The sequence below is a fragment of the Martes martes genome, assembly GCF_963455335.1.
Source record: "Martes martes genome assembly, chromosome: 9".
Lineage (NCBI taxonomy): Eukaryota > Metazoa > Chordata > Mammalia > Carnivora > Mustelidae > Martes > Martes martes.
In genome coordinates, this window is record NC_137896.1 from 41,184,208 (window position 1) to 41,209,869 (window position 25,662).

The 25,662-nt window shown below is 46.1% G+C and overlaps 1 protein-coding gene across 2 annotated transcripts in view; it reads left to right on the forward strand.

Annotated features, from left to right (window-relative positions):
* The window catches only part of PCSK2 (proprotein convertase subtilisin/kexin type 2), a gene marked incomplete at its 5' end in the record, with an annotated part of 255,695 nt that extends 230,250 nt beyond the window's left edge, over nt 1-25,445 (forward strand). For both annotated transcript variants that reach the window (XM_080812770.1, XM_080812771.1), the window contains 4 exons: nt 4,268-4,483; nt 6,601-6,701; nt 13,352-13,579; nt 24,732-25,445. In XM_080812770.1, coding sequence (XP_080668896.1) covers nt 4,268-4,483; nt 6,601-6,701; nt 13,352-13,579; nt 24,732-25,218 — 1,032 coding nt within the window. In that variant the 3' untranslated portion in view covers nt 25,219-25,445. The remainder of the gene's footprint in view (nt 1-4,267; nt 4,484-6,600; nt 6,702-13,351; nt 13,580-24,731) is intronic.
* Between the last annotated feature and the right edge of the window lie 217 nt (nt 25,446-25,662).

Genomic DNA, 25,662 nt, shown 5'->3' on the forward strand with positions numbered 1-25,662 from the left:
GAAGACTACTTAAAAAAAAAAAAATGTGGATTATGTATACAATGGAATATTATTTGGCCACGAAAAAGGGAGGCTATCCTGGCATTTGCAACAACACATTATGCAAAATGAGAGAAGTCTGACAGAGAAATGCAAGTATCATACGATGTCACTTATGTGTAGAATCTAAAAGAGTCAAACCTGTTAAAAACAAAAACAAAGAGTAAAATGGTGGTGACCGTGGGATGGAGGGGAGGGGGACCTAAGACTGATGGTGTTTAAGGGTACAAACTTGTAACAAGTAGCAAAGAAGCCATAGAGATCCAGTGCACAGTATAATGGATATAGAAATTACATGGCACTCTAATGAAGGAATATGATCAATCTTGCTTCAATGGCAGTCATATTATAGTACATAAATGTATCCAAGTAGGGGCGCCTGGGTAGCTCAGTGGGTTAAAGCCTCTGCCTTCAGCTCAGGTCATGATCCCAGAGTCCTGGAATCAAGCCCCACATTGGGGTCCCTGCTCAGCAGGAACCTGCTTCCTCCTCTCTCTCTCTGCTTACTGCTCTGCTTACTTGTGATCTCTGTCTGTCAAATAAATAAATAAAATCTTAAAAAAAAAAGTATCCAAGTAATACACTGTCCACCTTAAGTTTACAAAATGTAACATATCAAATTTATCAAATAATAATAATAAAGGAAATTTAGGGCTTGTGAGAGGCTGCTTTAGGCTATGCCCTTAAAAAGAGCAAGTTCAAGGGGCACCTGGGTGACTCAGTGGGTTAAGCCTCTGCCTTCGGCTCAGGTCATGATCCCAGGGTCCTGGGATTGAGCCCCACATCAGGCTCCCTGCTCAGTGAGAGCCTGCCTCTCCCTCTCCTCCCTGCTCATGCTCTCTCTCACTATCTCTGTCACTATCTCTCTCTCTTTCTCAAATAAATAAATCTTTAAAAAAAAAAAAAGTTCCAACTAACTGCCCTTTGCCAATAGGTTATTAGAGTGTTAGCCTTGGCACTGCTGACACTTTGGGCAGGATGGTTCTTCCTTGTGTGGGGGTGGGTGTAGTAGGGGGTTGTCTGGTGCCTCATAAAAGCTTAGTAGCATCCTTGGCCTCTATACATGAGAAGCTCATAGTGCATGCACACACATCTTCCCACTAGATGCTAGCAATGAGCATCAAAAATGCCTCCCAGCGGTGTCCCATGTCCCGTCGGAGCACAAAATCCCTCCCAGGTGAGAAACTCATTTCATGAAAACTTTTGAGAGACGCTAATCTAATCCCGCTAAACTCTGATTCAAAGAGACCCCTGGTTCAAAGACGGAATTCAAAGTAAAGCTGTACCATGTATTTTTTTTTTTCATCGAAATGCACTTGTTTTCTTAAAAAAAAAAAAAAAGTAGGAGGGGAGAAGGGAACTCTGGTAAATAAAGGGTCGGGGCAAGTCTGACTTGCATTAACAAACAAGGGTGGGAGGGTATCAGCAGCCAGCCCACCCTCTCGGGCCCCTCTCCCTCCTGCCATGAAGACTGCTACGCCATTGCCTCCCAAGTCTCTGGGTGAGCGTCTCACACCCCAGCGGGGCTTTGGTTCTCCTTTACCACCTGTTCTCCGGATAAAATTCCCTCTGTTGAACTGCCCAGTGTGGCAATATTTGCCTGACAGAACCTTGATTGATACAGTACGTGTATTAGGATGTTAAATTTATAAGTTGACTTGGGGAAAATGGACATCTCTGGGATGCTTGCTTTCTATCCAAGAGCATGATGGGTTGATGTGTCTTTCCACTGGATCAGATCTTCATCTGTGTCCCTCCAGAGAGTTTCAGAGTCTTATTTAGTCCTTAGCTCTTTTTGTCCTTTTTTTTTCATTTCGTGAGTTTCTTTCTAAGTGTTTTATCCTTTGTGTGGCTAACATAAATGGTGCCACTTTTAGGCTTGCTGTAAGGATTAACGTGTAGTTAAATATGTTACTTAGTACTTAGTACTAAGTACTTAGAGCAGTACCTGGGATACAGTAAGTGGCCTAGTAGTGCTGCTTCTGATTATCATCCTGGTTTCTTCCACGGTATTGTCCCACTGATTATTGTTGGAATACGGGTCCTAGTTGTTCTGTCTCTGTTTCTGCCCAGCTCCTGTTCAGTAGGAGCTAGGAACAGAACTGGATCTTGGGGCACCATTTTTACAGGAAAATGAGGTGTGCCAATAACAGACCCATCCCATGTGGTTATGAGAAGCACATCTCTAGTCCTTCTATAGATACCCTTTTCCCATGCGACTGTCCCCAGACTATTTGGGGACTATTTGGTGCTGATACCCAATCACTAGATAGGCACAGAGCTTCTTGAGACCTATGCTTGGAACTGACAACAGCACTATTTTCCACCACTTTCTCTGGAGCAAAGCAAAGACGAGAAGCCAGATTCAAGGGCAGGACTACAAAGTCACATTGTAAAGAAGGCATGAATACAGAGAAGCCTGACAAATGAGAGTCACAATTGTCTCCCACACACCCGACACCACGGTGACAAGGTGCTGATTTCCTTTTTGCAAAGGTTGCTTTGTCGCACTAGTAGCCCAGCTGTGGTTTGGGTGGGGGGAAGTTCCACATCTGGTGGGCTTTGCCCATTCACACGAATTCACACCTATTTTGCTTTCATCGGCTGCCACTGCTTGATGTTGACTCCAGTCTGAGTCTGTTTGAGAGGGCAATCCCCTGTACCAGCTCTCGGGATGGTACACTTCCCTCTCTATCCTGGTTTCTGAGAGCAGTTGCTGGTTTCGATGGAGTTTTCCAGTATAGATCGACCAAGACGTTGCAGACCGTTCTCAGCTGGCGGCTGAATAAATCTTTGTTGATGTATCGACTCAGTCAGTCACGGGCTAATTAACTCCAAGTCCTGTTAGAAGCAATCGAAATGTCTTTTCTCACTGTCAGATGGCAGACAGAGCTTGGAGGTAATCTGGTCATCTCCTAGCCTTCCGGTATCTCTGCCTGGATGCCCCTGAGTCAGGACCATAGTGCCCTGGTGGCCATGCAGGGACAGACTTTTTCTGCCACAGCAGTGTGTCTTCTTGCCCTTGAGGGTTACAGAGCCACCCTGGGCCAGGCTGCACACCTGTGCTCACCTCCCACACCACTGCTCTGCTGTGCCCACCTCGCCCACAGGGGAACAAGAGGAGCCCCTGCCCTACTGCCCCCAGGGGGCAGAACATAGGAAGCCAGAGGGAATGGCCACTTCTGGGTTGTGGAGATAAAGCGAATAGTCCTAGAAGACAGAACGGGAAAAGAAAAATATACACAATAAGAACGTGGCTGAACAGAAGAACAATGTGAACCATAGGTATTGTAACTAAGCTTGCCGTTCATAACTAATTAGCATAGGGCAGTAATCACTGTGCATATCATTATGTATTTGAAGTTATCTTTATTTATGTTAAACTTTCTTCCTATATTTGGTGTTCCCTTACACAGGTTAAAATGTCATATACTACTGTGTTTAAAGGAATTCTAGGGGCGCCTGGGTGGCTCAGTCAGTTATGAGTCTGACTTTCCCAAGTCATGATGTCAAGGTCATGAGATTGAGTCCCACCTGGGGCTCCATACTGGGCGTGAAGCCTGCTTGGGATTCTCTTTCTCACTCTCTCTCCACCCCAACCCCCCCAAAAGAATTCTAGTATGATCCAATCAGGTAAAAATATATATATACACACACACGAGCATGTATATACATATGATTTGCAAGATTTTTATATTTTGGAGTAAAATGTGCATCTATATATATGTAAATGCATATATAAGCGATATATAAAATCAAAGAGATTTGACCTCTTTGACCTCTTACAGAGCTAAGTATAAACATATATGTACATTTACGTTTTTGCTGAAAAGTGTCTGAAAGGAGGAACAGGAATTGAGGAATAATGATTACAAGTAGGAAGGGTTTTTCTTTCGTTTTCTTTTCAATATACTCTGGTTTTTTTTTTCACGAGTAAAAAGTACAGCTTTTTAAAAGCAGTTTACTTGTAAGTTTTAACCGTGTGACCCCCACCTCAAACAGTAAATTAGGGTAACTTCCCGACACAGGAACGAGAATGCTCAAGACCTCAGGGGCAGTAGCGTGGTTTTCCAGGGGGACAGAATCACACCGAGCTGCTCAGGAAGCCTGGGTCCTGAGCTCCCTCTGGCGGCCGCCCCCTGCTCGGGCCGGTACCCTGGCAGCCCTGGGGCAGGCGCGCGCGGAACCTGGTGGCCTCTCTCCCTGCCCACCCCCACCCCCACCCCAGGGCCGAGGCGGCAAAGGCAGCATCTACGTGTGGGCCTCCGGGGACGGTGGCAGCTACGACGACTGCAACTGTGACGGCTACGCCTCCAGCATGTGGACCATCTCCATCAACTCGGCCATCAATGACGGCAGGACCGCCCTGTATGACGAGAGCTGTTCCTCCACCTTGGCCTCCACCTTCAGCAACGGCAGGAAGAGGAACCCCGAGGCCGGCGTGGTGAGTGTGGCCCCCACCCTTGGGGAGGCAGTGGAGTGCACCCCTGCTGCCTGACGCCATGCAGACGCTGGGTGACGTTGTGCGCTACCACTGGATGAGGTCACCGGAGGAAGGGGCTCTCCCCTCCTACCCTCAAAGGGTCTGCACCTGTTTGGAGGCTCTGGAGATCCATTGTCTTCCAGGCCTGATAATGCTTTGTTACCAATGTAGAGCCATGTGGTGTGCAAGTTGGAAGCAAAAATTGTGATCTCTTTCCAGCTCATTTTCCATAGATTGTCTTTCTTGTTTATTGTTTTGCCTTGCAAAAAGTGGTGAACTCTGATGATCAAAAAGTTGCCTCAGCACACCACTTTAAAGAGCTAATATTAACAACTGGGTTATCGTGCCATCTGAGCCAAGAACCCATCCATTTATTACAGCAATTAAAAAATAGCCTCCATTGGAGGACTTCTCTAAGTCCATAAGCCCTCCAGTGCACACATGAATTTTTTCAAGGCAACAGTAGTGGTTTTCACCATATTTTAAAATATGTCCATGATTGAGGAAACAAAAAGTTTTAAAATCCCAGACTTGGATTATTTATTGCATTTTTCTGAGTGGCACTCCCTTCCTGGGCATCTTGGTAACATGGTGAATTTTCCAAGTCCCCTTAAAATATTTATCTGGAGAACATAATGAATTTTTTTGGATCTCTTCCTCTCTCTGGGTAGTTCACTCACATATCACTCTTTCCGTAGACCTCCCAGCCTGGAATTTGGGAGCTGGTTCCGTAGTCCTGCTGAGCTACAACTCAACTGGCCACCTACCTCCGCTGGGGTCCCCCAAGGGAGGAAAGGAGCTCAGAACACAATCATCATTACCAACCAGAATTCCAGTCCCAAATTCCTGCCTGGACTCTGCCTTGGCAAGCTGGCCTGGCTCTCATGTGAGCCAGGAGGTCTCTTTACCCGGAAGGGACGCAGACTTGACCTGGCTCTCTCTTTGGTCTTGGGGAGAACAGCGAGTGTCCCTCCTCCTCCCAAGCAGAAGGAGGCTTCAGCCTCTCCTTTCTTGGGAGAGCTCTATGGACAGAAAGGGAAAAGAGCAGAGCAGAAACGAAGTGAGGGAGACCCCAATCCTATTGTGCTTGTGATGCTTCATACCTCCCCCTAGAAAGTGTCACTCCCTACTCCAAGGGTGTCACTTTGTCCTCAACCTTATCTATGACTCTCTGCTTGGACTGGGGAAGGGCCTCGACTTCTACCTGAATATTGTAATTTTCCCCAATAGATGTCTTAAACCTCCCTAGTACTTTGTCCTTCAAAATAATAGGCCCATATGAGGATTCTACAGACAAACAGAGGAAGGAGAATTCCTGTGGCTTAAAGGTGATCATAATGAAAACCCTGGCTTTCACCCTGGCCCACTGAAAAATGAAGGCTTTTTTTTTTCTCTTTGTGAAAGTCCTTTAAAACCTGTTTGATCAGTTTCCCCACTTAAGAACTGTGGAAGCAATTTCTCACACATCTGTTATCTTGGCTTCCTGAGTCCCAGCATCTCTTCATAAGATACAGAGAAACATTCTCTTTTTAATGGTCTGTCCTTCTAGGCAAACTTCAGCTGAGCATGTTTATTTTTCCATCTTTGGGAAGCCCACCATTTCATTTGTGAACGGAAAAAAATGATGCAATGGCATCGGGGTTTTCTAAACCAATCCCAGTGCAAAAGTCCTCCCCATTGCATGGACTTGGTGGTAGTACCGACCTGTCACTTTCCACCTATAGGGGTTTTCCTTTCAGAATCCAGGAAATAAATGTCTCTTTAGTTTCTGGAATAACTGTAAATATGCTTGTCTTGAAACACTTGACTTCTTTTTATCTCGTGAAACACTTGACTTCTTTTTATCTTGTGAACACTATAACTGATTGTCCCTTTTTGAATGGGCTACTAGGAAGCTCAAATAAAATGTGTAGCAAGATAGACAGATGGATGCTAAGCTTATTGTTACCTTTTTCTTAATCTTCCTCAGAATGAGGCAGAGTTTAAATGAAAGAAACAGATAATCCTCTGCTTCATATTGTTCAGGGACTCGAAGTAGAGTGACCTCTTCACTCATTACTGAACATCTTCCCTTTCAGGCGACTACAGATTTGTACGGCAACTGCACCCTGAGGCATTCTGGGACATCCGCAGCTGCACCCGAGGCAGCTGGAGTGTTTGCACTGGCTTTAGAGGCTAAGTATGTTTCCATCTCGGGGCGGAGGGTGGACTAACATGTGTCTCTCCACCCAATCCCAAGTGCCCGTGGAGGCAAGAGTGGGTGTGGGAGCCTGTGGAGGGTCAGGGCCAGTGAACTGTGATGGACATTTCTAAAGCAACCATGGGCCCCAGATGATAAACACACACACTCCACAAATAACATCCCTAGGAGAGCTCAGTACCAAACAGGGACACACAGATCTTTCTTTCTTTGTGAAAATCATCGTATTAGCCTTTCCGGATCCTTGGGCTATTTTACTCCAATAATACAATCAGCTAAATGAAGGAAAACTATTGCCAAGCTGGTATCCAGCAAGCTCTTTCAGAACCTGTGGCAAGGAGGGTGCTCTCACTCAAGATTTGTTAACTTATAAGGTGAATTCTCTTTCAACACTGATGCAAGGTAGACCAGGAAATGGACTTTACTGAGAAATCTTCCAAGCTACAGGTAAGAGGAGGCTGTCCTCTCGGTTCTCATCACCCCACGGAGAAGCCACATATTGCTGTTGCTGGACACACCTTAAATTTGATCCTCAGCAGAGGTTCCTGCCCACGTGTCGTTTTGTCTTCCCTTAGGGCAAGCCAGAGGCTGGCCCTGGGTTTGAGGGATGAGCATGTGGGCTTCAAGCATCACCCGGGTGCTGGGAGCACATATGCCCAGGCTGCAGGGGGGCTGCTCAAGAAGGGAGCACCAGCCAGTGTGAGAAGTTGGATTCAGGCCCCTGGGGAAGGGGTGTTGATTTCCCATCCTTGTCAGCCGTTGCTGGGCAACCAGAGCTTCTAGCGTCCATCTCCCGGCACCCCTACTTGTCTCTCTCCATATATACAGTGTGATTTCTGACTTGCAAAGGAGGTAAGAGTTGATTCCTAGATAGGAAAGGACTTTGAAAGATTCTCTAGTCTGATACTCTGTCTTCAAGCAGAAAAGGCATCATCGTTCTCCTTTTACAGATAAGGCCCCACATTGGGAGTGACTCCTCTCTTTGGACCAGGCCAGCCTTTGATTCTTCTAACAAAAGTCATGTGGAAAACTTAGGATTCCAGCAGACACTGATGGAAGTGTGTTTCTATTAAGTGAAGAGACTAAAAATTCTTGAAGATGAAACAGTTCATCTCAAGGTCTATCTGGCCCAGGTGTCTGAGCTGGCTCTGCTCACTCCAGCCAGGAGCAGACAAAGAGAGGGAACCTGCTGTTGAGCCTTGCAGAGAACAGGAAGAAGGGGTCCTCCAGAACTGAGAAGGGGTTCTGGTCACCCTTTAAATCTAAGAGGGTAGACCTTGACTCAAGTCTCCTTGCATTTTGGAGAGCAAAAAGTCAATTGCTTAGGCCTCTATGCATACGAAGGAACAGTCCAAATTGATAAAGTAATGGAACAAGGCTGTTGGATCTCTGAACAGGCTCACAGGCTCTGCACGAATGAGTCACCATTCTTTGACACATGGTTGCAGATAGCCTTACAGAAAAGAAGTCACCGTGCGGGTCTGTTTTGTTTTGGAGCAGTGATCATGATTTTAATTCTTTCTTGCCATAAACAGGAAAAAAGTGATACCTGACAGGTAGTGGTTCAAGTCCATGGTAGGATCTAGTCCTAAAATTCCTGAAAACACCAACTACCTGATGTTAGGGACAGCCACGGAGACAAAAGTTGGTGCAGGCAGTTTATTAAGGAAGGGGTCTCCGGAGAAACCAGGCTAAAGTAGAGGATGCAGGTTAAGGATGGGGAAAAACCCAAGCAAGGAAACAATTTCAGAAGTTCTGGCCTCAGCCCGATCCCATGGGGAGCTCTGGAGTGTAGATGATGCCTCAGGAAGTGTTCTTCCTCAAGGCAAGGACGCTGGGCTGCCATGTTCTGGCGCTGGTCTGTCACCAGCTTAGAGCCGTGCCCTGGGAAGGAAACTCCAAGGGATTTCTGGCTTTCTACACCTGTAGTAAAGTGTCTCTAGCAGCCAGCAGTTAAAACCAATGGTCAGAACAAAACAGCCCTAAGAGAGAGTCCAGAGGGAGCAAGAGGGAAAGCCAATCCATGAACAGTTCCTACAGCTAATCTCTCATTATTGTGATACCAGACAACTAGAAGTTCTTGGTGACATAGGACAGCTGTCGAGGGCTGCTGGCCACCCAGAGGTCCAATCAGAAAGCTTTTCCAAAGCAGTTTGAATGCAATAAACAAATTAGTCCATGTAAATCTATACCCATCAGAACCACAAAAGAGGAAGAGCCGCCCCCAGGACTCCCAGGGGAAAAAAAGGGAAGCCATTATTCCTTTGTCCCACCCAGTCACTACTTTCATAAAGTACTTTTCTGACAAATGTTTGAAAATGAATTCTTGAGTCCCAGGGAATATTGCTTGCATTTCCCAGTGTGATCAACACTAGAAAAAATTTCAAATGATTACTTTGTCCCAGAGGGTGGGAGGGTGGGGTGGGGTCCGTGACTGCTATCTTCAAATATTTTGCATTTTCTCTGGGACCCAGAGCTTTCTGTGTGGTTCTAGAGGGCTGAACTAGGCTTGAGGGGTCGGTCATAAAGAGGCCGATTTTTAGCTTGAGAGAACCATCAGTAAAGTGGCCCACATACGGGACTAAAATAATGTTTTCAAAACTGACCTTTTGGGAGATAGATTTTTTTTTTATACTCTTTATTGAAGTACAATAGACCCAGAGGAAAAGGCACAAATGTTAGATACAGCTCAATGACTTCCCACAAAATTAATAGACCCATGTAACCAGCATCCAAATCAAGCAACAGACCATTACCTAGGTACCAGGTGTGCTCTTTTGCATAATATCACATCTGAGAGATTCCTCCATACTGTTCTATGTGGTTATAGGTCGTTCATTGTGAATTACTCCACTGTGTAAATGAATCCTTGGGTTGTTTCCGGTTGGGGACCATTATGAGTCCTTATTGCTATGAACATTCTTACACGTCTTTCGGTGAACATAGGGATGCATTTCTGTTGGGTTTATACTAGGGAGTCAAAAGGCTGAGTCATGGGGTATACATATGCACAGTTCTTGTAGATACCCCAAAAGAGTTTTTCCACACTGGGGGTAACCATTGACCCTCCTTCTGGCAGTGTGAGTTACAGGTGCCCCACATCCTTGCCAACACTTGGTATTGCCAGTCTTCCACACTTTAGCCATTCATATGAGTGTTCAGTGGAATTGTATTACAGTTTTAATTTACATTTCCCTGATAACTGGGGAAGTCAAGCACCGGGGGTGGGAGCTAGTTTTGAAAATGATACATTCCCACATCTCAGCTCAGAGTCACTGAATGGAAATCTCTGGGGCTGGATGGCCCAGGAATCTGTCTTTTCAAGCCCTGTTCCAGGGACTCCAGTCCTGGACATCCAGTAAAGCAAGAACTCTTATGAATCTGTGAATCCGGATACTGTTGTATGGCAGGTGAATGTCTGGACTCTGCCTCTGGCTAGGTCAAGATTGGAAACAAAATCCCAGATACTGAGATAGGGTTTTATTTTTTTATTTTATTTTATTTTTCTGTCATGGGAAAGATAATACAGAGCTTGGGAGCCCAGGGCTACCATGGGGGTGCCACTGGGATTTGGGGAATCCAGCTCTTCCTAGATCTCTGCTCTTCCACCTTCATGTTCTCCAGATGCTGTTGGGGCTCTAGCCATCAAGTTTACATTTCAGATAGGAGAACAAGAAAAGCAAAGGTAAAAAAGAAATCCACCAGCTGAGTCAGCCTTGTCTAAAGGTTTTTCGAAAAAGCCCCACCCAGTAGCTTTTGCCTACGTCTCATTGACCACAGTCCTCAAGGGACCACCCCAGACTACAAAGGAGGCTGGGAAACGTAGCTTCGGAGCTAATGATGTTGCTTTTCTGAATAAAATGGAGGGTTTCTTAATAGGGAAAAGGGAGGCTATACATGAGGGAGACGATAGTTGTATCTTCCAGCATCTAAGTGGGTGATTATTCACCTCCTCTGGAAATCTGTTGTCTTATCTTAAAAGGACTCGGGGCAAGAATCTATATTTGTCACTAGTCCCCACATGATTCTGATGCAAGCAGCTCAGGGTCACAGTCTGAAGCCCCCTGGCTGGGATAACACAGGGACCCCACTGGTGGTTTTCTTGGCATTGAGAGCTCCCCCATCATGGCAGCCCTCCCTTTTGAAATATTGAGTTGTCTCTCTGTCCCCCTGGGCTGTAGGCTCTGAGAAAAGCAGGGACCTTCCTAAGGAGGACCTACAACCAAAACAGTGCCTGGACCTGATAGACGCTTAATGGACCTTCATGGAATCATTTCACTGTGCAGTACCTTTCCGTATATCTGTGCCTTATTCTCCAAACTATTAAATGCTTGAGAACGGGGAAGAACATGTCATGTTATTAGTCCTATAACACTGTTCACGGTGACCTTTATATTGTAGATAATCTGTAAATTTAGTTTTTTATTATTTAATAAGTATGACCTATAATTCTTGCCTACTATGGTAAGAATAAAGCTTTATGCAGATGGAAGAAATACTGTTTCACACAGTAGTGTATTCTGTCAGCTCTGAAATTGCTCAGAAGGGGGAATGAGGAGGGACTTAGTTTTACCTCTCAGACATACATAAATAGCTGGCCAAACAGTGTCACCAACTCAATAGCACGAGAATATGGACTATCTCTGATTTATTCCGGAAGTGAGAAGATCTTGGTTCTGACTAGTTCTCTCTGTCTCTCTCATGGGCCCCATGAGAGTAAATTCACGGAGAAACGTCTACCTCCAATGTCTAACATCCCTTTCTAAGCTCCAGGAAGCATAGCACATTTTTGTAGCCAAACCCTTAGCAAAGATGGTAGATAATCCACCCGCCAGCCAGATCATCTCAAGATCACCAGATTCTCATTTATCAACACTTCTGTATTTAATGAATTCAGAATCCCACTCTGGCAAAATACTCACTGTAATCAACTTCTTGAAGTTTCACACCATTCACTTGGGTCCTAGGGACCATAGATCCAAGATATGTTTATAAATTTCTCAAATGAGCGGTGGCCTTCCTTGAAACTTTCTCCTTAACCGCTAAAGGTCTATACTGCAAGAGGACATGAATCATTGGTATCTTTTGGTTCTAATTCAAAACTTCAAACCAGTGAATGCTGCATATGCTGAAATTTTATCAGATGAGTTATGTTGCTCCTAGTTTTGAATTATCTGACTTCCAACAAGAATGACAGTGCAGGGTTGTTTCAGCTTTTTGGTTTGAAATAAATTTTGTGTTGCAACCCACAACATACACATACACACACACAGAGTTTTACGAAAAATAGTTTCTTGTATTACATGCAATCCACACTGTTACTCTTTTCTGTTCTATTCTGCTCATTTTATAATGATAGTCCCGTTCATTAAATCACTGGTTCTCAAGCTTAGCTGTCTGTCTACTAGAATGACCTGGGAAGTGTTCACAATCTCCAAAACCTGGGTCCCAATCCCCAAGGTTCTGGCTTAATTTGCCTAAGATGTGGCCTAAGCAATGGGATTTTAATGTCCTCACCAGGAGATTTTAATACGCAGCCCATGTAGATAATCTGTGCAGTAAATTGATTTCCTGTCCCACAAATGGGTCTGACTTGCACTTTGAAAAACACAGGCAATGAATAGTACTAGACACTGATTTCTCAAGACAGTGGCACCTGCAAACAGATTTGTTTATCCACTGGACAGTGTACCAAGGGCCGCTGTCCTGGGCACTGGGGATAAGTATATACTGAAGATACAGTCTTTGCTCTTGAAGAAATGACAGCCTCATTTTCACAAATGGAACATATCCATGTAGCCAACACCCAGATCAAGAAACAGAGCACTGCCAGCACCCAGAAGCTCCCTTGCACCACTCTCCAATCCCTCATCCCAAGACTAACCACTAACTTGACTGCTAACAGCATAGATTACTTAAGTCTGTTTTTATACTTCAAAAAAATGGAACGATACAGTATGTTTTCTACTAGGTCTGGCTTCTTTAGGTTGACATTCTGTTTGCAAAATCCATCTGTATTATTCAGAGTAGCTGTAGTTCATTTGTTCTTATGGTAGAACAGTATTTCACATCCTGAAAACACATCTCCATTGGTTTATTCATTTTATTGTGGTTGGACATTTGAGGACTTTGTAGTTTGGGCCCATGAACACTCCAATACACATGTCAGGTGGATATATACACACATTTCTGTGGGATGCATACCTAGGAATGGAACTTCTAGGCCACAGCTTAGACACTTGGACAACATGAGAAGATGCAGTCAAGCAGTTTTCCAAAATGTTTGCAGTAATTTACCTTCCCGTCTACAAAGTATGTGAGATCCAGAGGCTTCATGTCCCTGACTTAGTATTGTCAGTCTTTTTCAGTTCAGCCATTCCAGTGTGTGTTAGAATGTGCATTTGAAGTAAATTTATTTAAGTAAGAAAGGCAAGATTTTGAAATTTATATGTATAATGGTTCTAAATGATGCGTGGAAATCCTCCCCTTACTTGTGGTTTCATAGATGCTCCAAAACCCTACATGGGGTCTATGTTCTATCTTAGTCATTGTGTCTCTCTCCCTCTCTCTCCCACCTTGTGCCCTCCCCCCTTGCCGTGCTCTTGAATCTTTCTTCCTCCGGTATCCAGCCTGGGTCTGACCTGGAGAGACATGCAGCATCTGACTGTGCTCACCTCCAAACGGAATCAGCTTCACGACGAGGTCCATCAATGGCGGAGAAATGGGGTTGGCCTGGAGTTTAATCACCTCTTTGGCTACGGGGTCCTTGATGCAGGCGCCATGGTGAAAATGGCTAAAGACTGGAAAACTGTGCCTGAGAGATTCCACTGTGTGGGAGGCTCCGTGCAGGATCCTGAGTAAGTGCATGTGGAAAATATCCTAGAGAGGGTGCCATGGCCTGGGCAACAGATTCCCTCTCTGTCAGCTTGAGATGCACTGGATTTGAATCAGAGACAATCAGCTTCCAGGCAGAGCTGTAGAGAGACACAACTCCAGGGGGCCCCACATACGTAGAACACCAGTAGGGGACTCGGAACCCCTGGTCTGAGGTATGATCCTTTACTGTTTCAGTGGCTTATACCGTATTTTCTTTTAATATATCTTTTTATTATACCGTATTTTTGAGTGCACAAGTCATCCAGTGTAACCAGGTCCCAGATCGGTAAACAGACCAGGACCAGGACCGATATCCCAGAAGCCCCTTATGTCTCCTTCCATCATTGTCTCCCCAAGAGTAACCTTAAAACTCCATAGATTATTTTGCCCACTTTATACCCAATGTAAATGGAATCAGACACTATCTTCTCCTTTATATGTAGACTCTTTAGTTCAGAATGCTTCAATCATATTTAGTGTGTAGTCGTTTATAGTCATTTATAATAATTTATAATCGACTACCTGTAGTCATGTATAATCATTGCTGAATAATGTTCTATTGTATGACTATAACACAATTTACTTATTTAGTCTACTTGTGAGGCAACATAAGGACTTGATTTGATGTTAAGTGAGATGGATAGTCATCTGGAGGGATGTGAGTGAGGCATTTACACAGAAACCACCATGTTGGTCACCTGCACCTACTTTTCTTTTAACTTCCCATCATGGCAAGAGGTTTGGACAATGAGGGCCCCTTTGTATTTCATTTCTCTCCTCATTGGTTCATCAGTGAAATGGAAATAGCAATGTTTATCATTATTTTCAGTTGAGATATTGTTTACATATGATGAAATGCACAGAACTTAAATGTATTACATGAGTTTTGATGTATACATCTGGGTAACCACCACCTGATCAAGTGATGGAACGTTCCATCGCCCCAGAAAGATTCCATGTGCCCCCTTCCAGTTAGTTAATCCCCACATGTTATAGACACCCATTGTTTTCATTCCTGCCCCTATAGATTAGCTTTGCCACTTCTTGGATTTATCTAACTAGAATCACCCAATATGGATGTGTACGGTTTCTCTGACCCAACATTATGTTTACAAGATCCATCCACGTTCTCGTGTGTAGTGGAAGTTCATTTACTTTCACTGTTGCATAGTGGTGCTTTCTGAGAATACACCTGTGCTTATGTCATTTAAACAATGATAAAATGCATCTCTCTAACCACCCCACCCCAGCCTCATTTCTGTTCGTCATCTGAGCTTGGCCAGAGTCAGACTGTCACAGTACATCCTCCCTCTCCGCTCACCCTCAGTCTTGGATCCTTGGGAGTTGTGTAGTCAGTTACAGACCTAGATTCCAGTCTTGATTTCACCAAACTGGATGATAATTTTGACCTCCCTGACCTCTCTCTTTTTTTTTTTAACAATTCTCAGCCTTTGTACCCTGGCCCCTGTGGCAGGATAGGTGATGTCTGTGGACCCTATCTCAGTATGACAGCTTTAGATGCACTACATAAAATACATAGCAGCACAAAGGAAGCCATTGATATTGATAACCAGGTATAAAAGTTTTGGAAAACCAAATTTGTGATGAAGTAATATATGTCCTTTCTCTTAGCAACACATTACATAAAAAGCTCCCAGTGGTAAGCCTAATGGCCATGATCATTTCAGAGCAGGGATGATGACCAAAATGTTACTACAAGATATTGTCAGTTATGCTTGTAATGGGATATGAACATCTCTGGGCTCTTTGATGACAAACTCTGAGGAAGTACTGATACCCCTCTGGCAAGTGGCCTGCATTCAGCATCAAAGGAGAAGCTACGTTTTCCTTATAAGTTAGGAAAGTTAATACTGGGAGCAGGGCACGGGGGGGGGGCGTTCTTCTGTCTAAATTTTTACACCAACTGGAATTCCCTCCTTATGTCCCCAAAGCAAAAACCTCTTCTCTCTTTCCTCACCAGTAAAATGGGGCTAATAACTCTTTTCTCACCAAGCTGCTGGGAGACCTTAGTAAGACAACAAATGTAAAACTGGTATCTAGTAGACACTCAATAAATGTAACTTGGTCTCCCACTCCTCCATGACTTTGGACACTCCTAGTTCATGCTCGTGGGAAAAGGAAAGATGATAGTCTCCTGGAATTTTGGATATCATAATTGTCTGATTCGCATATGAATTCAAAATTGTGAGTCCTTGGGACCCACACTCTCTTCCCAATGTCCCACCCAGTGTTGGGCCAGCATCCTCACTGTTCACTTGCCAGGCTCCCAGAAAGTGGTACCAAGTGGGTGTCACAGAGCTGCATGCGTTTTCCCTGGACCAGACCACGATCTCATAAGCAGAGTTGCCGTCAGCACTAGGTGGAAAAGAAAAGCATCAGAGCAAGTCCTTTCTCTAATAACTTTTTAAACAGGGCTGTATGGCATTTCATGTGCCAGTAAAATCAGCAGCTTGGCTGCATTCCTGTCCCTTTTCCCAAGGCTGACATGTACCTACATCATTTCTGTTCATCCTTGTGTCCCTCTGTCTGGTCAGACAGGTTTCACTGTGGCCCAGACAAATTTGACTAGGTCAAGATCACTTTGTCAAAGTCAAGGTTGACTCAGTCAAGGTCAAGTTTAAGTGAAAGAAGCAATTAGCTTTTATTGGGCACCTACTGTGTGCCATGTGCTTTACATCCACCTAAGCTTCCTAGCCAGCCAGCCTATTGAGGGTATGCTTTACCTCATGCAGGCAGGGTATGAATATTTTGTGCTATGAATAGCAAAGTGGTTCCATGCTATGTCTCAGGGAGAAGTGTCTCTTAGGTGGCTGGCGGGAGGCCTTTTACATAAACTATGTGTATTTCATCCTTGAAAGTCCAGGATATATGTATGATCAATGTTACCTCGAAACAGGGGAGGAAGCCAAGAGGCAGAAAACATGAGAAATGTGCTCAAGGTTACAAAGGTCTGACCAGGACTTGAAACAAAGCCCATCTGCAAATCCCAGTTTGTTTCATTAGATGACACTAGCTTTCAGGAGTTCCTGCTGTGCCCTTGGGCCTTACATTTGGCTCTACATCAGACAGCCCTCCTGTCAGCTGGACAGTGTTATTACAGGTGAGGAAAGGCTCAGAGAGTTTAAGGGTATGCCAAAGAAGACCTAGCTATTGAACAGCTAAACTGGGATTCGAACCCAGGATCCCTGATGCCAGCACCCCACCACTTGAGGGGCCTCTCCGTATATCTCAGTGATCCCCCACTGGAGAGGAGGTGAGGCTCAGCCCACATCAGAAGGGTCTGGGGGGCTTCCTGCAGTAAGACCTTCCCTGGGGACTTTGAAACACCTACCTATCAGGTGGGCCTACTCCCCCCAGACTCCATAACTGCTGTCCTAGAGACCTCATCACTGCCAGGGTCTACAAAAAGGGTGAACAAAAGGAGACAAGTCTGGGAGCCTCCATCCAAATGGGAAAAGGAAGGATAAATCCAAAGTCAACATCCAATGGGCATTGACCGCTCTACTGCCCTCGTTAGAGTTCAAAACAATTCTTTATGTGATTGGGAAGGCCCAGGAGACCTGGTACGATGGTGGAAATGTTCTGTATCTGAGTGTCCAGTACAACAGCTCATAGCTAGGGAGCACTAGAAAGGTGGCTCATTTGACCTAACTTGAGTTTAAGTTACAATAGCGACATATGGCTGGTGGCTGCCATCTTGGACGGCTCAGCTCTGACGCCCATCTGGTAGTTACACCATCCCAGGAAGGATGCTACATAGTGCAGACAGAACAAGAAATGTCAATTGAATAACAGTTCTTTGAAAGTGTGTCCAGAAGTTGAGCCTGAAAGAGAGCCAGCCGGGCCAGTCCGCTTAGCCTATGCCTCCCCCAGTTCCCCTGCACATGGGTCCACCACTTGCTCCCCACACAGAGATGGCAGGACACTCCAGCAGCCCTGAGGGCTCCCTGAGGTGGCCCTGGGAGCTTGCAGGCACAGTAATGCCACTACTAAGAGCAGCTCCCGGACGGTCGCCCATTCAGGCAACACTCTTCTCCCATAGGAGGCTGGTGTGGCCACTCTCCTCCACAGGGAGAGAATGGGAAGCTCAGGAAGATAGAGTAAATGGTTCTAGTTCCCAGAACCAGCAACTCCAATGTCCTCCAAAACCCTGGGCCCGGGACCTCCTTCCCTTGTTGCAAAGAGGGAGAGATTTACAGAAAGGGACTTGGCAAGAGGGAAAAGCCATGGTGTTTGCTCCTCTCCAGAAGCTCAGGTAGGGCCCACACATTGCCCAGGCGCCATGTCACAGAGGCACAACTGATAGTCAGCTGCACACCAGCTCCATCCACAATTAACGGAAAGGTGTGAACAGTTGCAGTGTTTAAGGCAACAGTCAGCTCAGTTGAGGTAAATGTTGACGGCTGACCTTCTCTTCTGAGGTCACGCCAGGCAAGGGTGGATCGTTGATGATCCTCAAGTTCTATGCATTTGTGAGGCAGGGGGAGGGAGGGGAGCGAGGCGGAGAACACGGGCTGTGATGAAAGACAGTTTCTCTTTCAGTTTCTGAGCACATGCCATAATCCCCATAAATGTTGAATTTGGAGCCAGAGGCAAATCCTTCATGTTATAGTTAGGGTGTGCGAGGCCCAACAGCTCACAGCTCACTAGAAATTTTATCTAATATCAGCAGCCCAACTTTCAGTGGAAGGAAACTGGAAAGCCAGTTGAGCACAGACCCCCCACCCCAGGGACAGGAACCTAGTGTGTCTTGTTCACTGCTGTGCCCTCAGTGCCTAGAACAGCCACCTGGAAGTCATATGGGAGATATTTTCTGAATGAGTGACTGTTCAGCCAGCAGCACCTGGGTACAAGGAAGATGGCTAAGTGGTGGCAGTGAGGACCGGCAGATCAGCCAGGAGGATTAGGGACAGAGGCCGGCCTTGCTGGAAGCACTCTGTGTCACCCTCGTCCACCCCACACCTGAATTGTGTTCTCAGACCCAAGTGAGTGAGCCCTAGGGCAGGTGGGCGTGTTGCAAAACTCAGAGGCTGGTAAGGTCGGTCCTTAGGGTGGCACCCAGACTCTGTGTAGAGAAGGCCCTGGTCACCCTGAACCACACTCCTGCGGGACCGGGATAGAGGCATCAGCAACCATTTGCTGAGACGTGCAGGACTGCCCAGAATCAGCCCCTGAGTGGGGTGAGTGCCAACTGTCAAGTTTATAGGTTTCCTTGACATTCATCTTCCCAGAGAAGCAACCAATTTGAAAACCAATTTTCTAACGCGACTTTATCAGCCGAGTCGGTGAAGGGTGCTCAACGAAAATACGGAGGAAAAATACAACCGGCCATGAGTGTCTACACAGAACCAGCCGTGTGCGGTGAGCAGAGCAAAGCCAGGTCCGCTCACCAGCCAGGGGCAGCCACGTGCCCTCCGCCCACCCCAACCCCTGGAATGCTGAAGTGCGGGGTGAGCTGTCCGGCACAGACCGTCCCCATCCTCCCCTTCACTCTGTGCCGTTGAGGCTGTGGCAAACTATGAATTTTAAGTGACTTTGGACGTGGGTGTTGAAACCTGATAGGAATGCGAGTTGCACCATGGTAGAGAGAGAAGTGGCTGTGCCCTGCGTCAAACCAGCTGTGGGACCATGGACAGGGTCACAGCCAAGCCACGGTTTATCCTGTGTCGGTTAATGCCCACCCGCCACTGTTACCTGGGAAAGAGAAAACATCACAGAGCCCACCTGCTGAGTGTTCTTCTGTGATGGCCACAGAGCACAGATCTTAGACCCTCCAGGGTGACCATTATTAGTACTATCATTATTAGTCTAATAAAACAACTGTCATGTCACAACTAATTATTTTTTAAAGATTTTATTTATTTATTTTATAGAGATCGCAAGTAGGCAGAGAGGCAGGCAGAGAGAGAGAGGGGGAAGCAGGCTCCCCGCTGAGCAGAAAGCCTGATGTGGGGCTCAATTCCAAGACCCTGAGACCATGACCCGAGCCAAAGACAGAGGCTTAATCCACTGAGCCACCCAGGCGCCCCACAACTAATTATTTTTATCATACATTTGAGGGTTGAGAACACAGAGAGCATTACACAGGTGTCCCCTGGGAAGCAGGGCCCATTTCTAGACACGAGGCAATCAACCACTTATTTGCAACAATGTGCAATGAGTGTATAAGACAATCTCGGGTCCCCGAGTGTGTCTTTGATAGGACTTGAACACAAGGCCTCTGTACATATTCTCTAAAAGTTTGGAGAGTAACTCACACCTCTTGATGGGTTCCTCACTTTTTTGCAGCAAATGAGTTCTGGAACGTGGTCTGTGTGACTAAGGATCTAAGCAGAGTCTCTTTTGGTTCCATAAACAACCATCTCCTATTTCAACCTTTTTTTTTTTTAAGATTATTTATTTATTTATTTGACAGAGATCACAAATAGGCAGAGAGGCAGGCAGAGAGAGAGAGGGAGAGGAAGGCTCCCTGCTGAGCAGAGAGCCCGATGTGGGGCTCAATCCCAGGACCCTGGGACCATGACCTGAGACGAAGGCAGAGGCTTTAACCCACTGAGCCACCCAGGTGCCCCTTTTTTTGAGAGAGAGAGAGCAAGGGAGAACCCTCAAGTGCACTTCTGCACACACACCAGGGGGAGGGAGGAGGAGAGAGAGAGGGAGAGAGAGAATCTCAACCAGGCTCCATACCTCACATGGATCCCGACACAGGGCTCGATCTCATGACCCAGAGATCCTCACCTGAGCCACAATCAAAAATCCAGTGCTTAACGGACTGAGCCACCCAGGTACTCCCTATTTCAACCTTACAAACTGACTTTCCTGAACAAATAAGGATTTGCTTTTCTTCTAAATAAGGATTACATTCCTTTTCTTCTTGTAAAAGCAAAATATGATCACCATAGGAAAATCAGAACATACAAGTGAACCAAAAACAAAACAAAAAAAAACAAAAAGAGAGAGAGAGAGAAGTAATAAGAAACACCTGGCAGATACGGTTCCTTCGCACTCCCAGTGCCATGATGCCTGCTGAGAAGTCTCCCTGAGAGAAGAGCTTGCCTCTCATCCAAGCTTGCCTCCTCTGGAATTCACTCAAGCCTTTTAATTTCATCTCAAAGTGCCTTAACATTCCAAGAAGAACCCACTGCTCTCTCAGGGGCTTGCTTCCCCCCCCCCACCCATATTCAGTGGGCAGTTCACACGCAAGGCAACGATGGCAGTTTTGCCAGTGGGATACCTCCACAGCCCTAAACAAGCCAGACTCCCCAGGGTGCTTGGAATGGCCTCCAGCCCCTGCCCACACCCCAACCCCAAGGCTACGGGGACAGTTGATGAATTCTAACACAAGGTGGTGTGTTGGTGCCCACTCCAGTCTGTCTTCTGCTTTCCAGGATGAGGACAAAATGCCCATCCTGCCTCAGCCTCCTTCCTTCAACCCTCCCTCCAGCCCTCTCACAAATGCATTCCCTCATCCCTTTGGCCAAACAACAGGCAGCCTGGACTCTAGTCTGCTCTTCCGCAGGGAAATAGGCAGCCAAGGGTCAGTAGTCAAAGCTCAAAGCAGCTCTGGAGGGAATCTGGAAGAGAGACTGCGTCCACTAAAGCCCCCTAAAAGCCATGGGGTGGGTGTGTGTGTGTGTGTGTGTGTGTGTGAAGGTCGTCTCCTGTTTGGTCCAAAACCGATTTCTCTTCCTCTATCATAAGAGATCATCTCTGCCCTCGTTCCTTTACGGGACCCCCCATTGCACGTGGGCTGTGGATCTCATTCCCAGCTACAGTGGCCATCCCATCTCTGGTTCTTAGCCAATGGAAGAAATATTTCCAGTTTTCCCCCTGGGGAAGCAATGTCACTTTTCTGCCAGAGATTCCACAAACTGACTTGTAAAGGGACTGTCACTTGGTGAACGCCAGTGCATAAGTGCCCTGAGTGCAAATAGGGATAAAAAAAATGATTTTTTTTTTTTTTAGAATCCCGCTTGTGTTTTGGATCCTTGTCACAATAGGGAGTATTGCATTTGACAAATGACTAGCGATGCTCTGTAATACCTAAAGTGACTAGTACTTGAGTAAGAGTCTGGTTGTTGGCTTATGAATTTGCTTCTTGAATTTCTAAAGATGGCCTGGCCTGAACAGTAGGAAAGGGACTCAAACTCAGCATAGCATCTCTTCCTGCTATGGGCTCTGTCATCCTCTGCTAGTCCCTCCAGCTGTGCTCCTTGGAGAGTTCTAGAGTCCTTGAGGCTCTATTCTAAAAAGAAAGCCTCCATTCTGGACCTGCCTGCCTGTCTGTGTAGAATCTCAACAGTAAAACATGGCATTTCACTCATTCCTGAGGTCTGGATGTTCCAGAAGCTTCCAGCAAGGTTGCCAGAAAACCAGCAGAACAGGATCCACAGTTCTCCCGGCTGCTTTTCCCAGCGCCTGTGAGCCATGACAAAAACGGAATGTGCTTACCACAGAACCCCGAGAAATTTTCTAATGAGTGGGGGTTGGTGGCATTAGGTTCAGATTGAACATATGCAAATAATTTAGATCTGTGCTATCCAGTAGAGAAGCAACTAGCCACAGATGGCTATTTAATAAAATCAAATTTAAATTAATTATTAAAATTAAATGTAATTAAAAATTTAGTTCCTCACACTCATCACTTTTCAAATGCCCCATAGCCACAGGTGGCCGGTGACTACAATATTGGACAGTTCAGATATAGAACATTTCCCTCACTGCAGAAAGTTCTGTTGGCCAGCTCTGGTCCAGACATTTGTGAATATATGATGTATTTGAGTGTGTATCTCTATTTTATCTACACAGCAATTCTTCAGTGTAGGAAGTAATATCTCCATTGTATGGGTAAAGAAAATGAGCTCAGATGGTTCAAATGCTTTGCCCATAATTGGACCTTCATTCTGCCCAAATAGCTCTCTACCTATGGGCTAGAGCCCAAAAGATTGGTGGTCACGTATCAGTTCACCTGTTACGTTTCTGACCCTGTTGAGAAGAAATAGCATCTTTTTTGAGAGCTCTAGCTAGGATCTTTGCATACTCTGACTTCCAAAGCTGGCCTAATGCTTGCTCTCCACCAAACTGGATGATTTCCCCAGAGCGTGGTACCCCACCTCCACCACCACCACCACTAGATCTCCATGGCCAATGGGTATTTCATGTGTCATTCAGCATCAGCATCCATGCAGAGGGCATATAATGGCAGCATTCCATGAAACTATTAAAGCATATATTTTGAAAGTTCCTCAGGAGAGTATTGACTTTCCCAATGAGCCACCAGGTAAGTTTCAACAAGCCCTCCTCTCCCAGGTCTGTAGCTTTGCTTCCAAGGGTCATGCAGAACCAAGGCTGGGCTCTGAGCTGGGTGTGGGATCATCTTTTCATAAATGGGCTCTACAAGACGTGTGTTTTAAAACACCTACCATTTTACACTCCAAAATAAAATATCGTGTCAAGGAAGGATATTCACATAGGGAAAAGCCCAGAGAAGTACCCCATAGTACTAGGGGAGCTAGTACCATGATCCGGGCACTATGCTCCATGTTTCCACACGTGGTCTGATTTAATCTCACAAAACCCACCCACGATGACAGTGAGACTTCGAAGTATGCCAGTAATTTGCCCAAGCTCTGCTGACAAGTAAGCATAGAAGAGAATTCTAACCCAAATGGATTTATTCCCAAAGTCTGGCGTCTTTCCATTACACCATGCAGTTTAACGTGGTTTACTTTGTTATGTTTCTCATGCAAGAAACTTTAAGCATCTTGCCTTCAAGGGAGGCCATATCCAGGAAGGAGATCGGTTGTGTAGAAAGTCAGCTGAGGAATGCTTAGGCTGACCCTCCATGGGCCTCCAACTCTGTGACCAAAGAGCCTTCTAAATTCCCCTGATCTTTCAAGGGATACTCCTTCACTAGGATTAATAACCCCATTTCAGCTTTTTCTGTGACAGTGATAACAATCACAATAACAATAATTTTTTTTATTTATTCATCTGACAGAGACACAGCAAGAGAGCGAACACAAGCCAGGGGAGAGGCAGAGGGAGAGGGAGAATCAGGCTCCCCGCTGAGCAGGGAGCCCAATGTGGGGCTTAGTTCTGGAATTAATCATGACCTGAGCTGAAGGCAGATGCTTAACAGATTGAGCCATCCAAGTGCCCCTGCAATAATTTTTATTTATCAAGATGCTTAACGCTTCAAAAGAAAGGCCTTATGAGGTCCTCTCTCAGCTCATAACTTTGGGACAACTTTGGGTTGTCCCAAAAGTAGACTCAGGGGGTGCCTGGGTGGCTCAGTCGTTAAGCGTCTGCCTTCAGCTCAGGTCATGATCCCAGGTTCCTGGGATAGAGTCCCGCATCAGGTTCCCTGCTTGGCAGGAAGCCTGTTCCTCCCTCTCCCTCTGCTGCTCCCCTCCTTGTGGTGCCTCTCTCGCTGTGTCTCTCTCTGTCAAATAAATAAATAAAATCTTTAAAAAAAAAAAAAAAGTAGAGGTGAGATTTGGGTGCTGACAATTTTTTGAGAGAAGCTCCCAGGAAACGCCAGTGACAATTAGAGATGTGAGACAGGGAGGAGGAAAAGAGCCAGACAGGAGTGCATTGATAAGCAAGTTGTCACCATAGGCAACAGGGTCAGTCCCACTGGGGACATTGAGGTGTCCCACAGAGGGAAGGATGCCAGGGTATATTCCTCTGTCACTTTCTATTCAAATCACTGGTAAGGGGTGGTCCCCGAGGGGTTCAGTCCCTGACACTTTGGGGTTGCCCTACACATTGGCTGAGCTAGCTCTCGTAGTGTGGGGAAAGTTCCAGAAGAGCAGCCCATAGATGCCAATACCTGAGATGCGAAGCAGTCAGAACACATGGGAGCCACAGCTGCAGATGAACTCAGAGAGGGTGTGAAGGAAGTGAGAAGGGCATGGGCAGCCTCCACTCCATTTCCCCTCCACACAGAAAGTATGGGTAAGAGCCATAGGTAAGGAGCTCAGGCTCACGCTGCTGGTCTGTCTGATTAGCTCCAAAGCCCCTGCTCTTTCTGGCACCTGCAGCTGCCTTCAAAACCCCAAGTATAGTGTGTCTACCCCTCACCATATCTCCTCATCCCTTTGCCCTCAGGAAAATACCATCCACTGGCAAGTTGGTGCTGAGCCTCACCACCGATGCATGTGAGGGGAAAGAAAATTTCGTCCGCTACCTTGAGCACGTCCAAGCTGTCATCACAGTCAATGCCACCAGGAGAGGAGACCTGAACATCAACATGACTTCCCCGATGGGCACCAAGTCCATCTTGCTGAGCCGGCGTCCAAGGGATGACGACTCCAAGGTGGGCTTTGACAAGTGGCCTTTCATGACCACCCACACGTGGGGAGAAGACGCCCGAGGAACCTGGACCCTGGAGCTGGGGTTTGTCGGGAGCACACCCCAGAAGGGGGTGCTGAAGGAGTGGACACTGATGCTGCATGGCACGCAGAGCGCCCCTTACATCGACCAGGTTGTGCGGGATTACCAGTCCAAGCTGGCCATGTCCAAGAAGGAGGAGTTGGAGGAGGAGCTGGATGAAGCTGTGGAGAGAAGCCTGAAAAGCATCCTTCATAAGAACTAGAGCCACACAGCTGGGCCTCGACTGCCTCCCTCCCTCCCCCATCTCTGCCTCTCTGTCCTCGGTCCACACTCTGTCAGGAACCTAGCAATTACTGTCACCCTCTCATAAGCAATTCCAACCTCTCGATCTGAAGCTTCACTGACTGTCAATGATTTTTTTTGTCACAATGGACACAATCTTTTTACTTCTGTGCCCCAAATACAGTGTTCCCACCAAAACCTCTGTCCTATTTGTGACTCTAGAGTTCTTTATTTGTGTCATTCAAATAGGCGATAGCCAGCAAACAAAACTGGGACAGCTTTCTCCTCCATTTTATTCCTATCTGAGAAGAGAATGCATTTAAAAAGCCACACGCAGTGACTCCAAGAGCATTTATTCGTGGTCTCAGCTGAGGACCTGCCACATAAAAAGGGAAAGATAATAACAGAAGGTAAGCTCTGAATC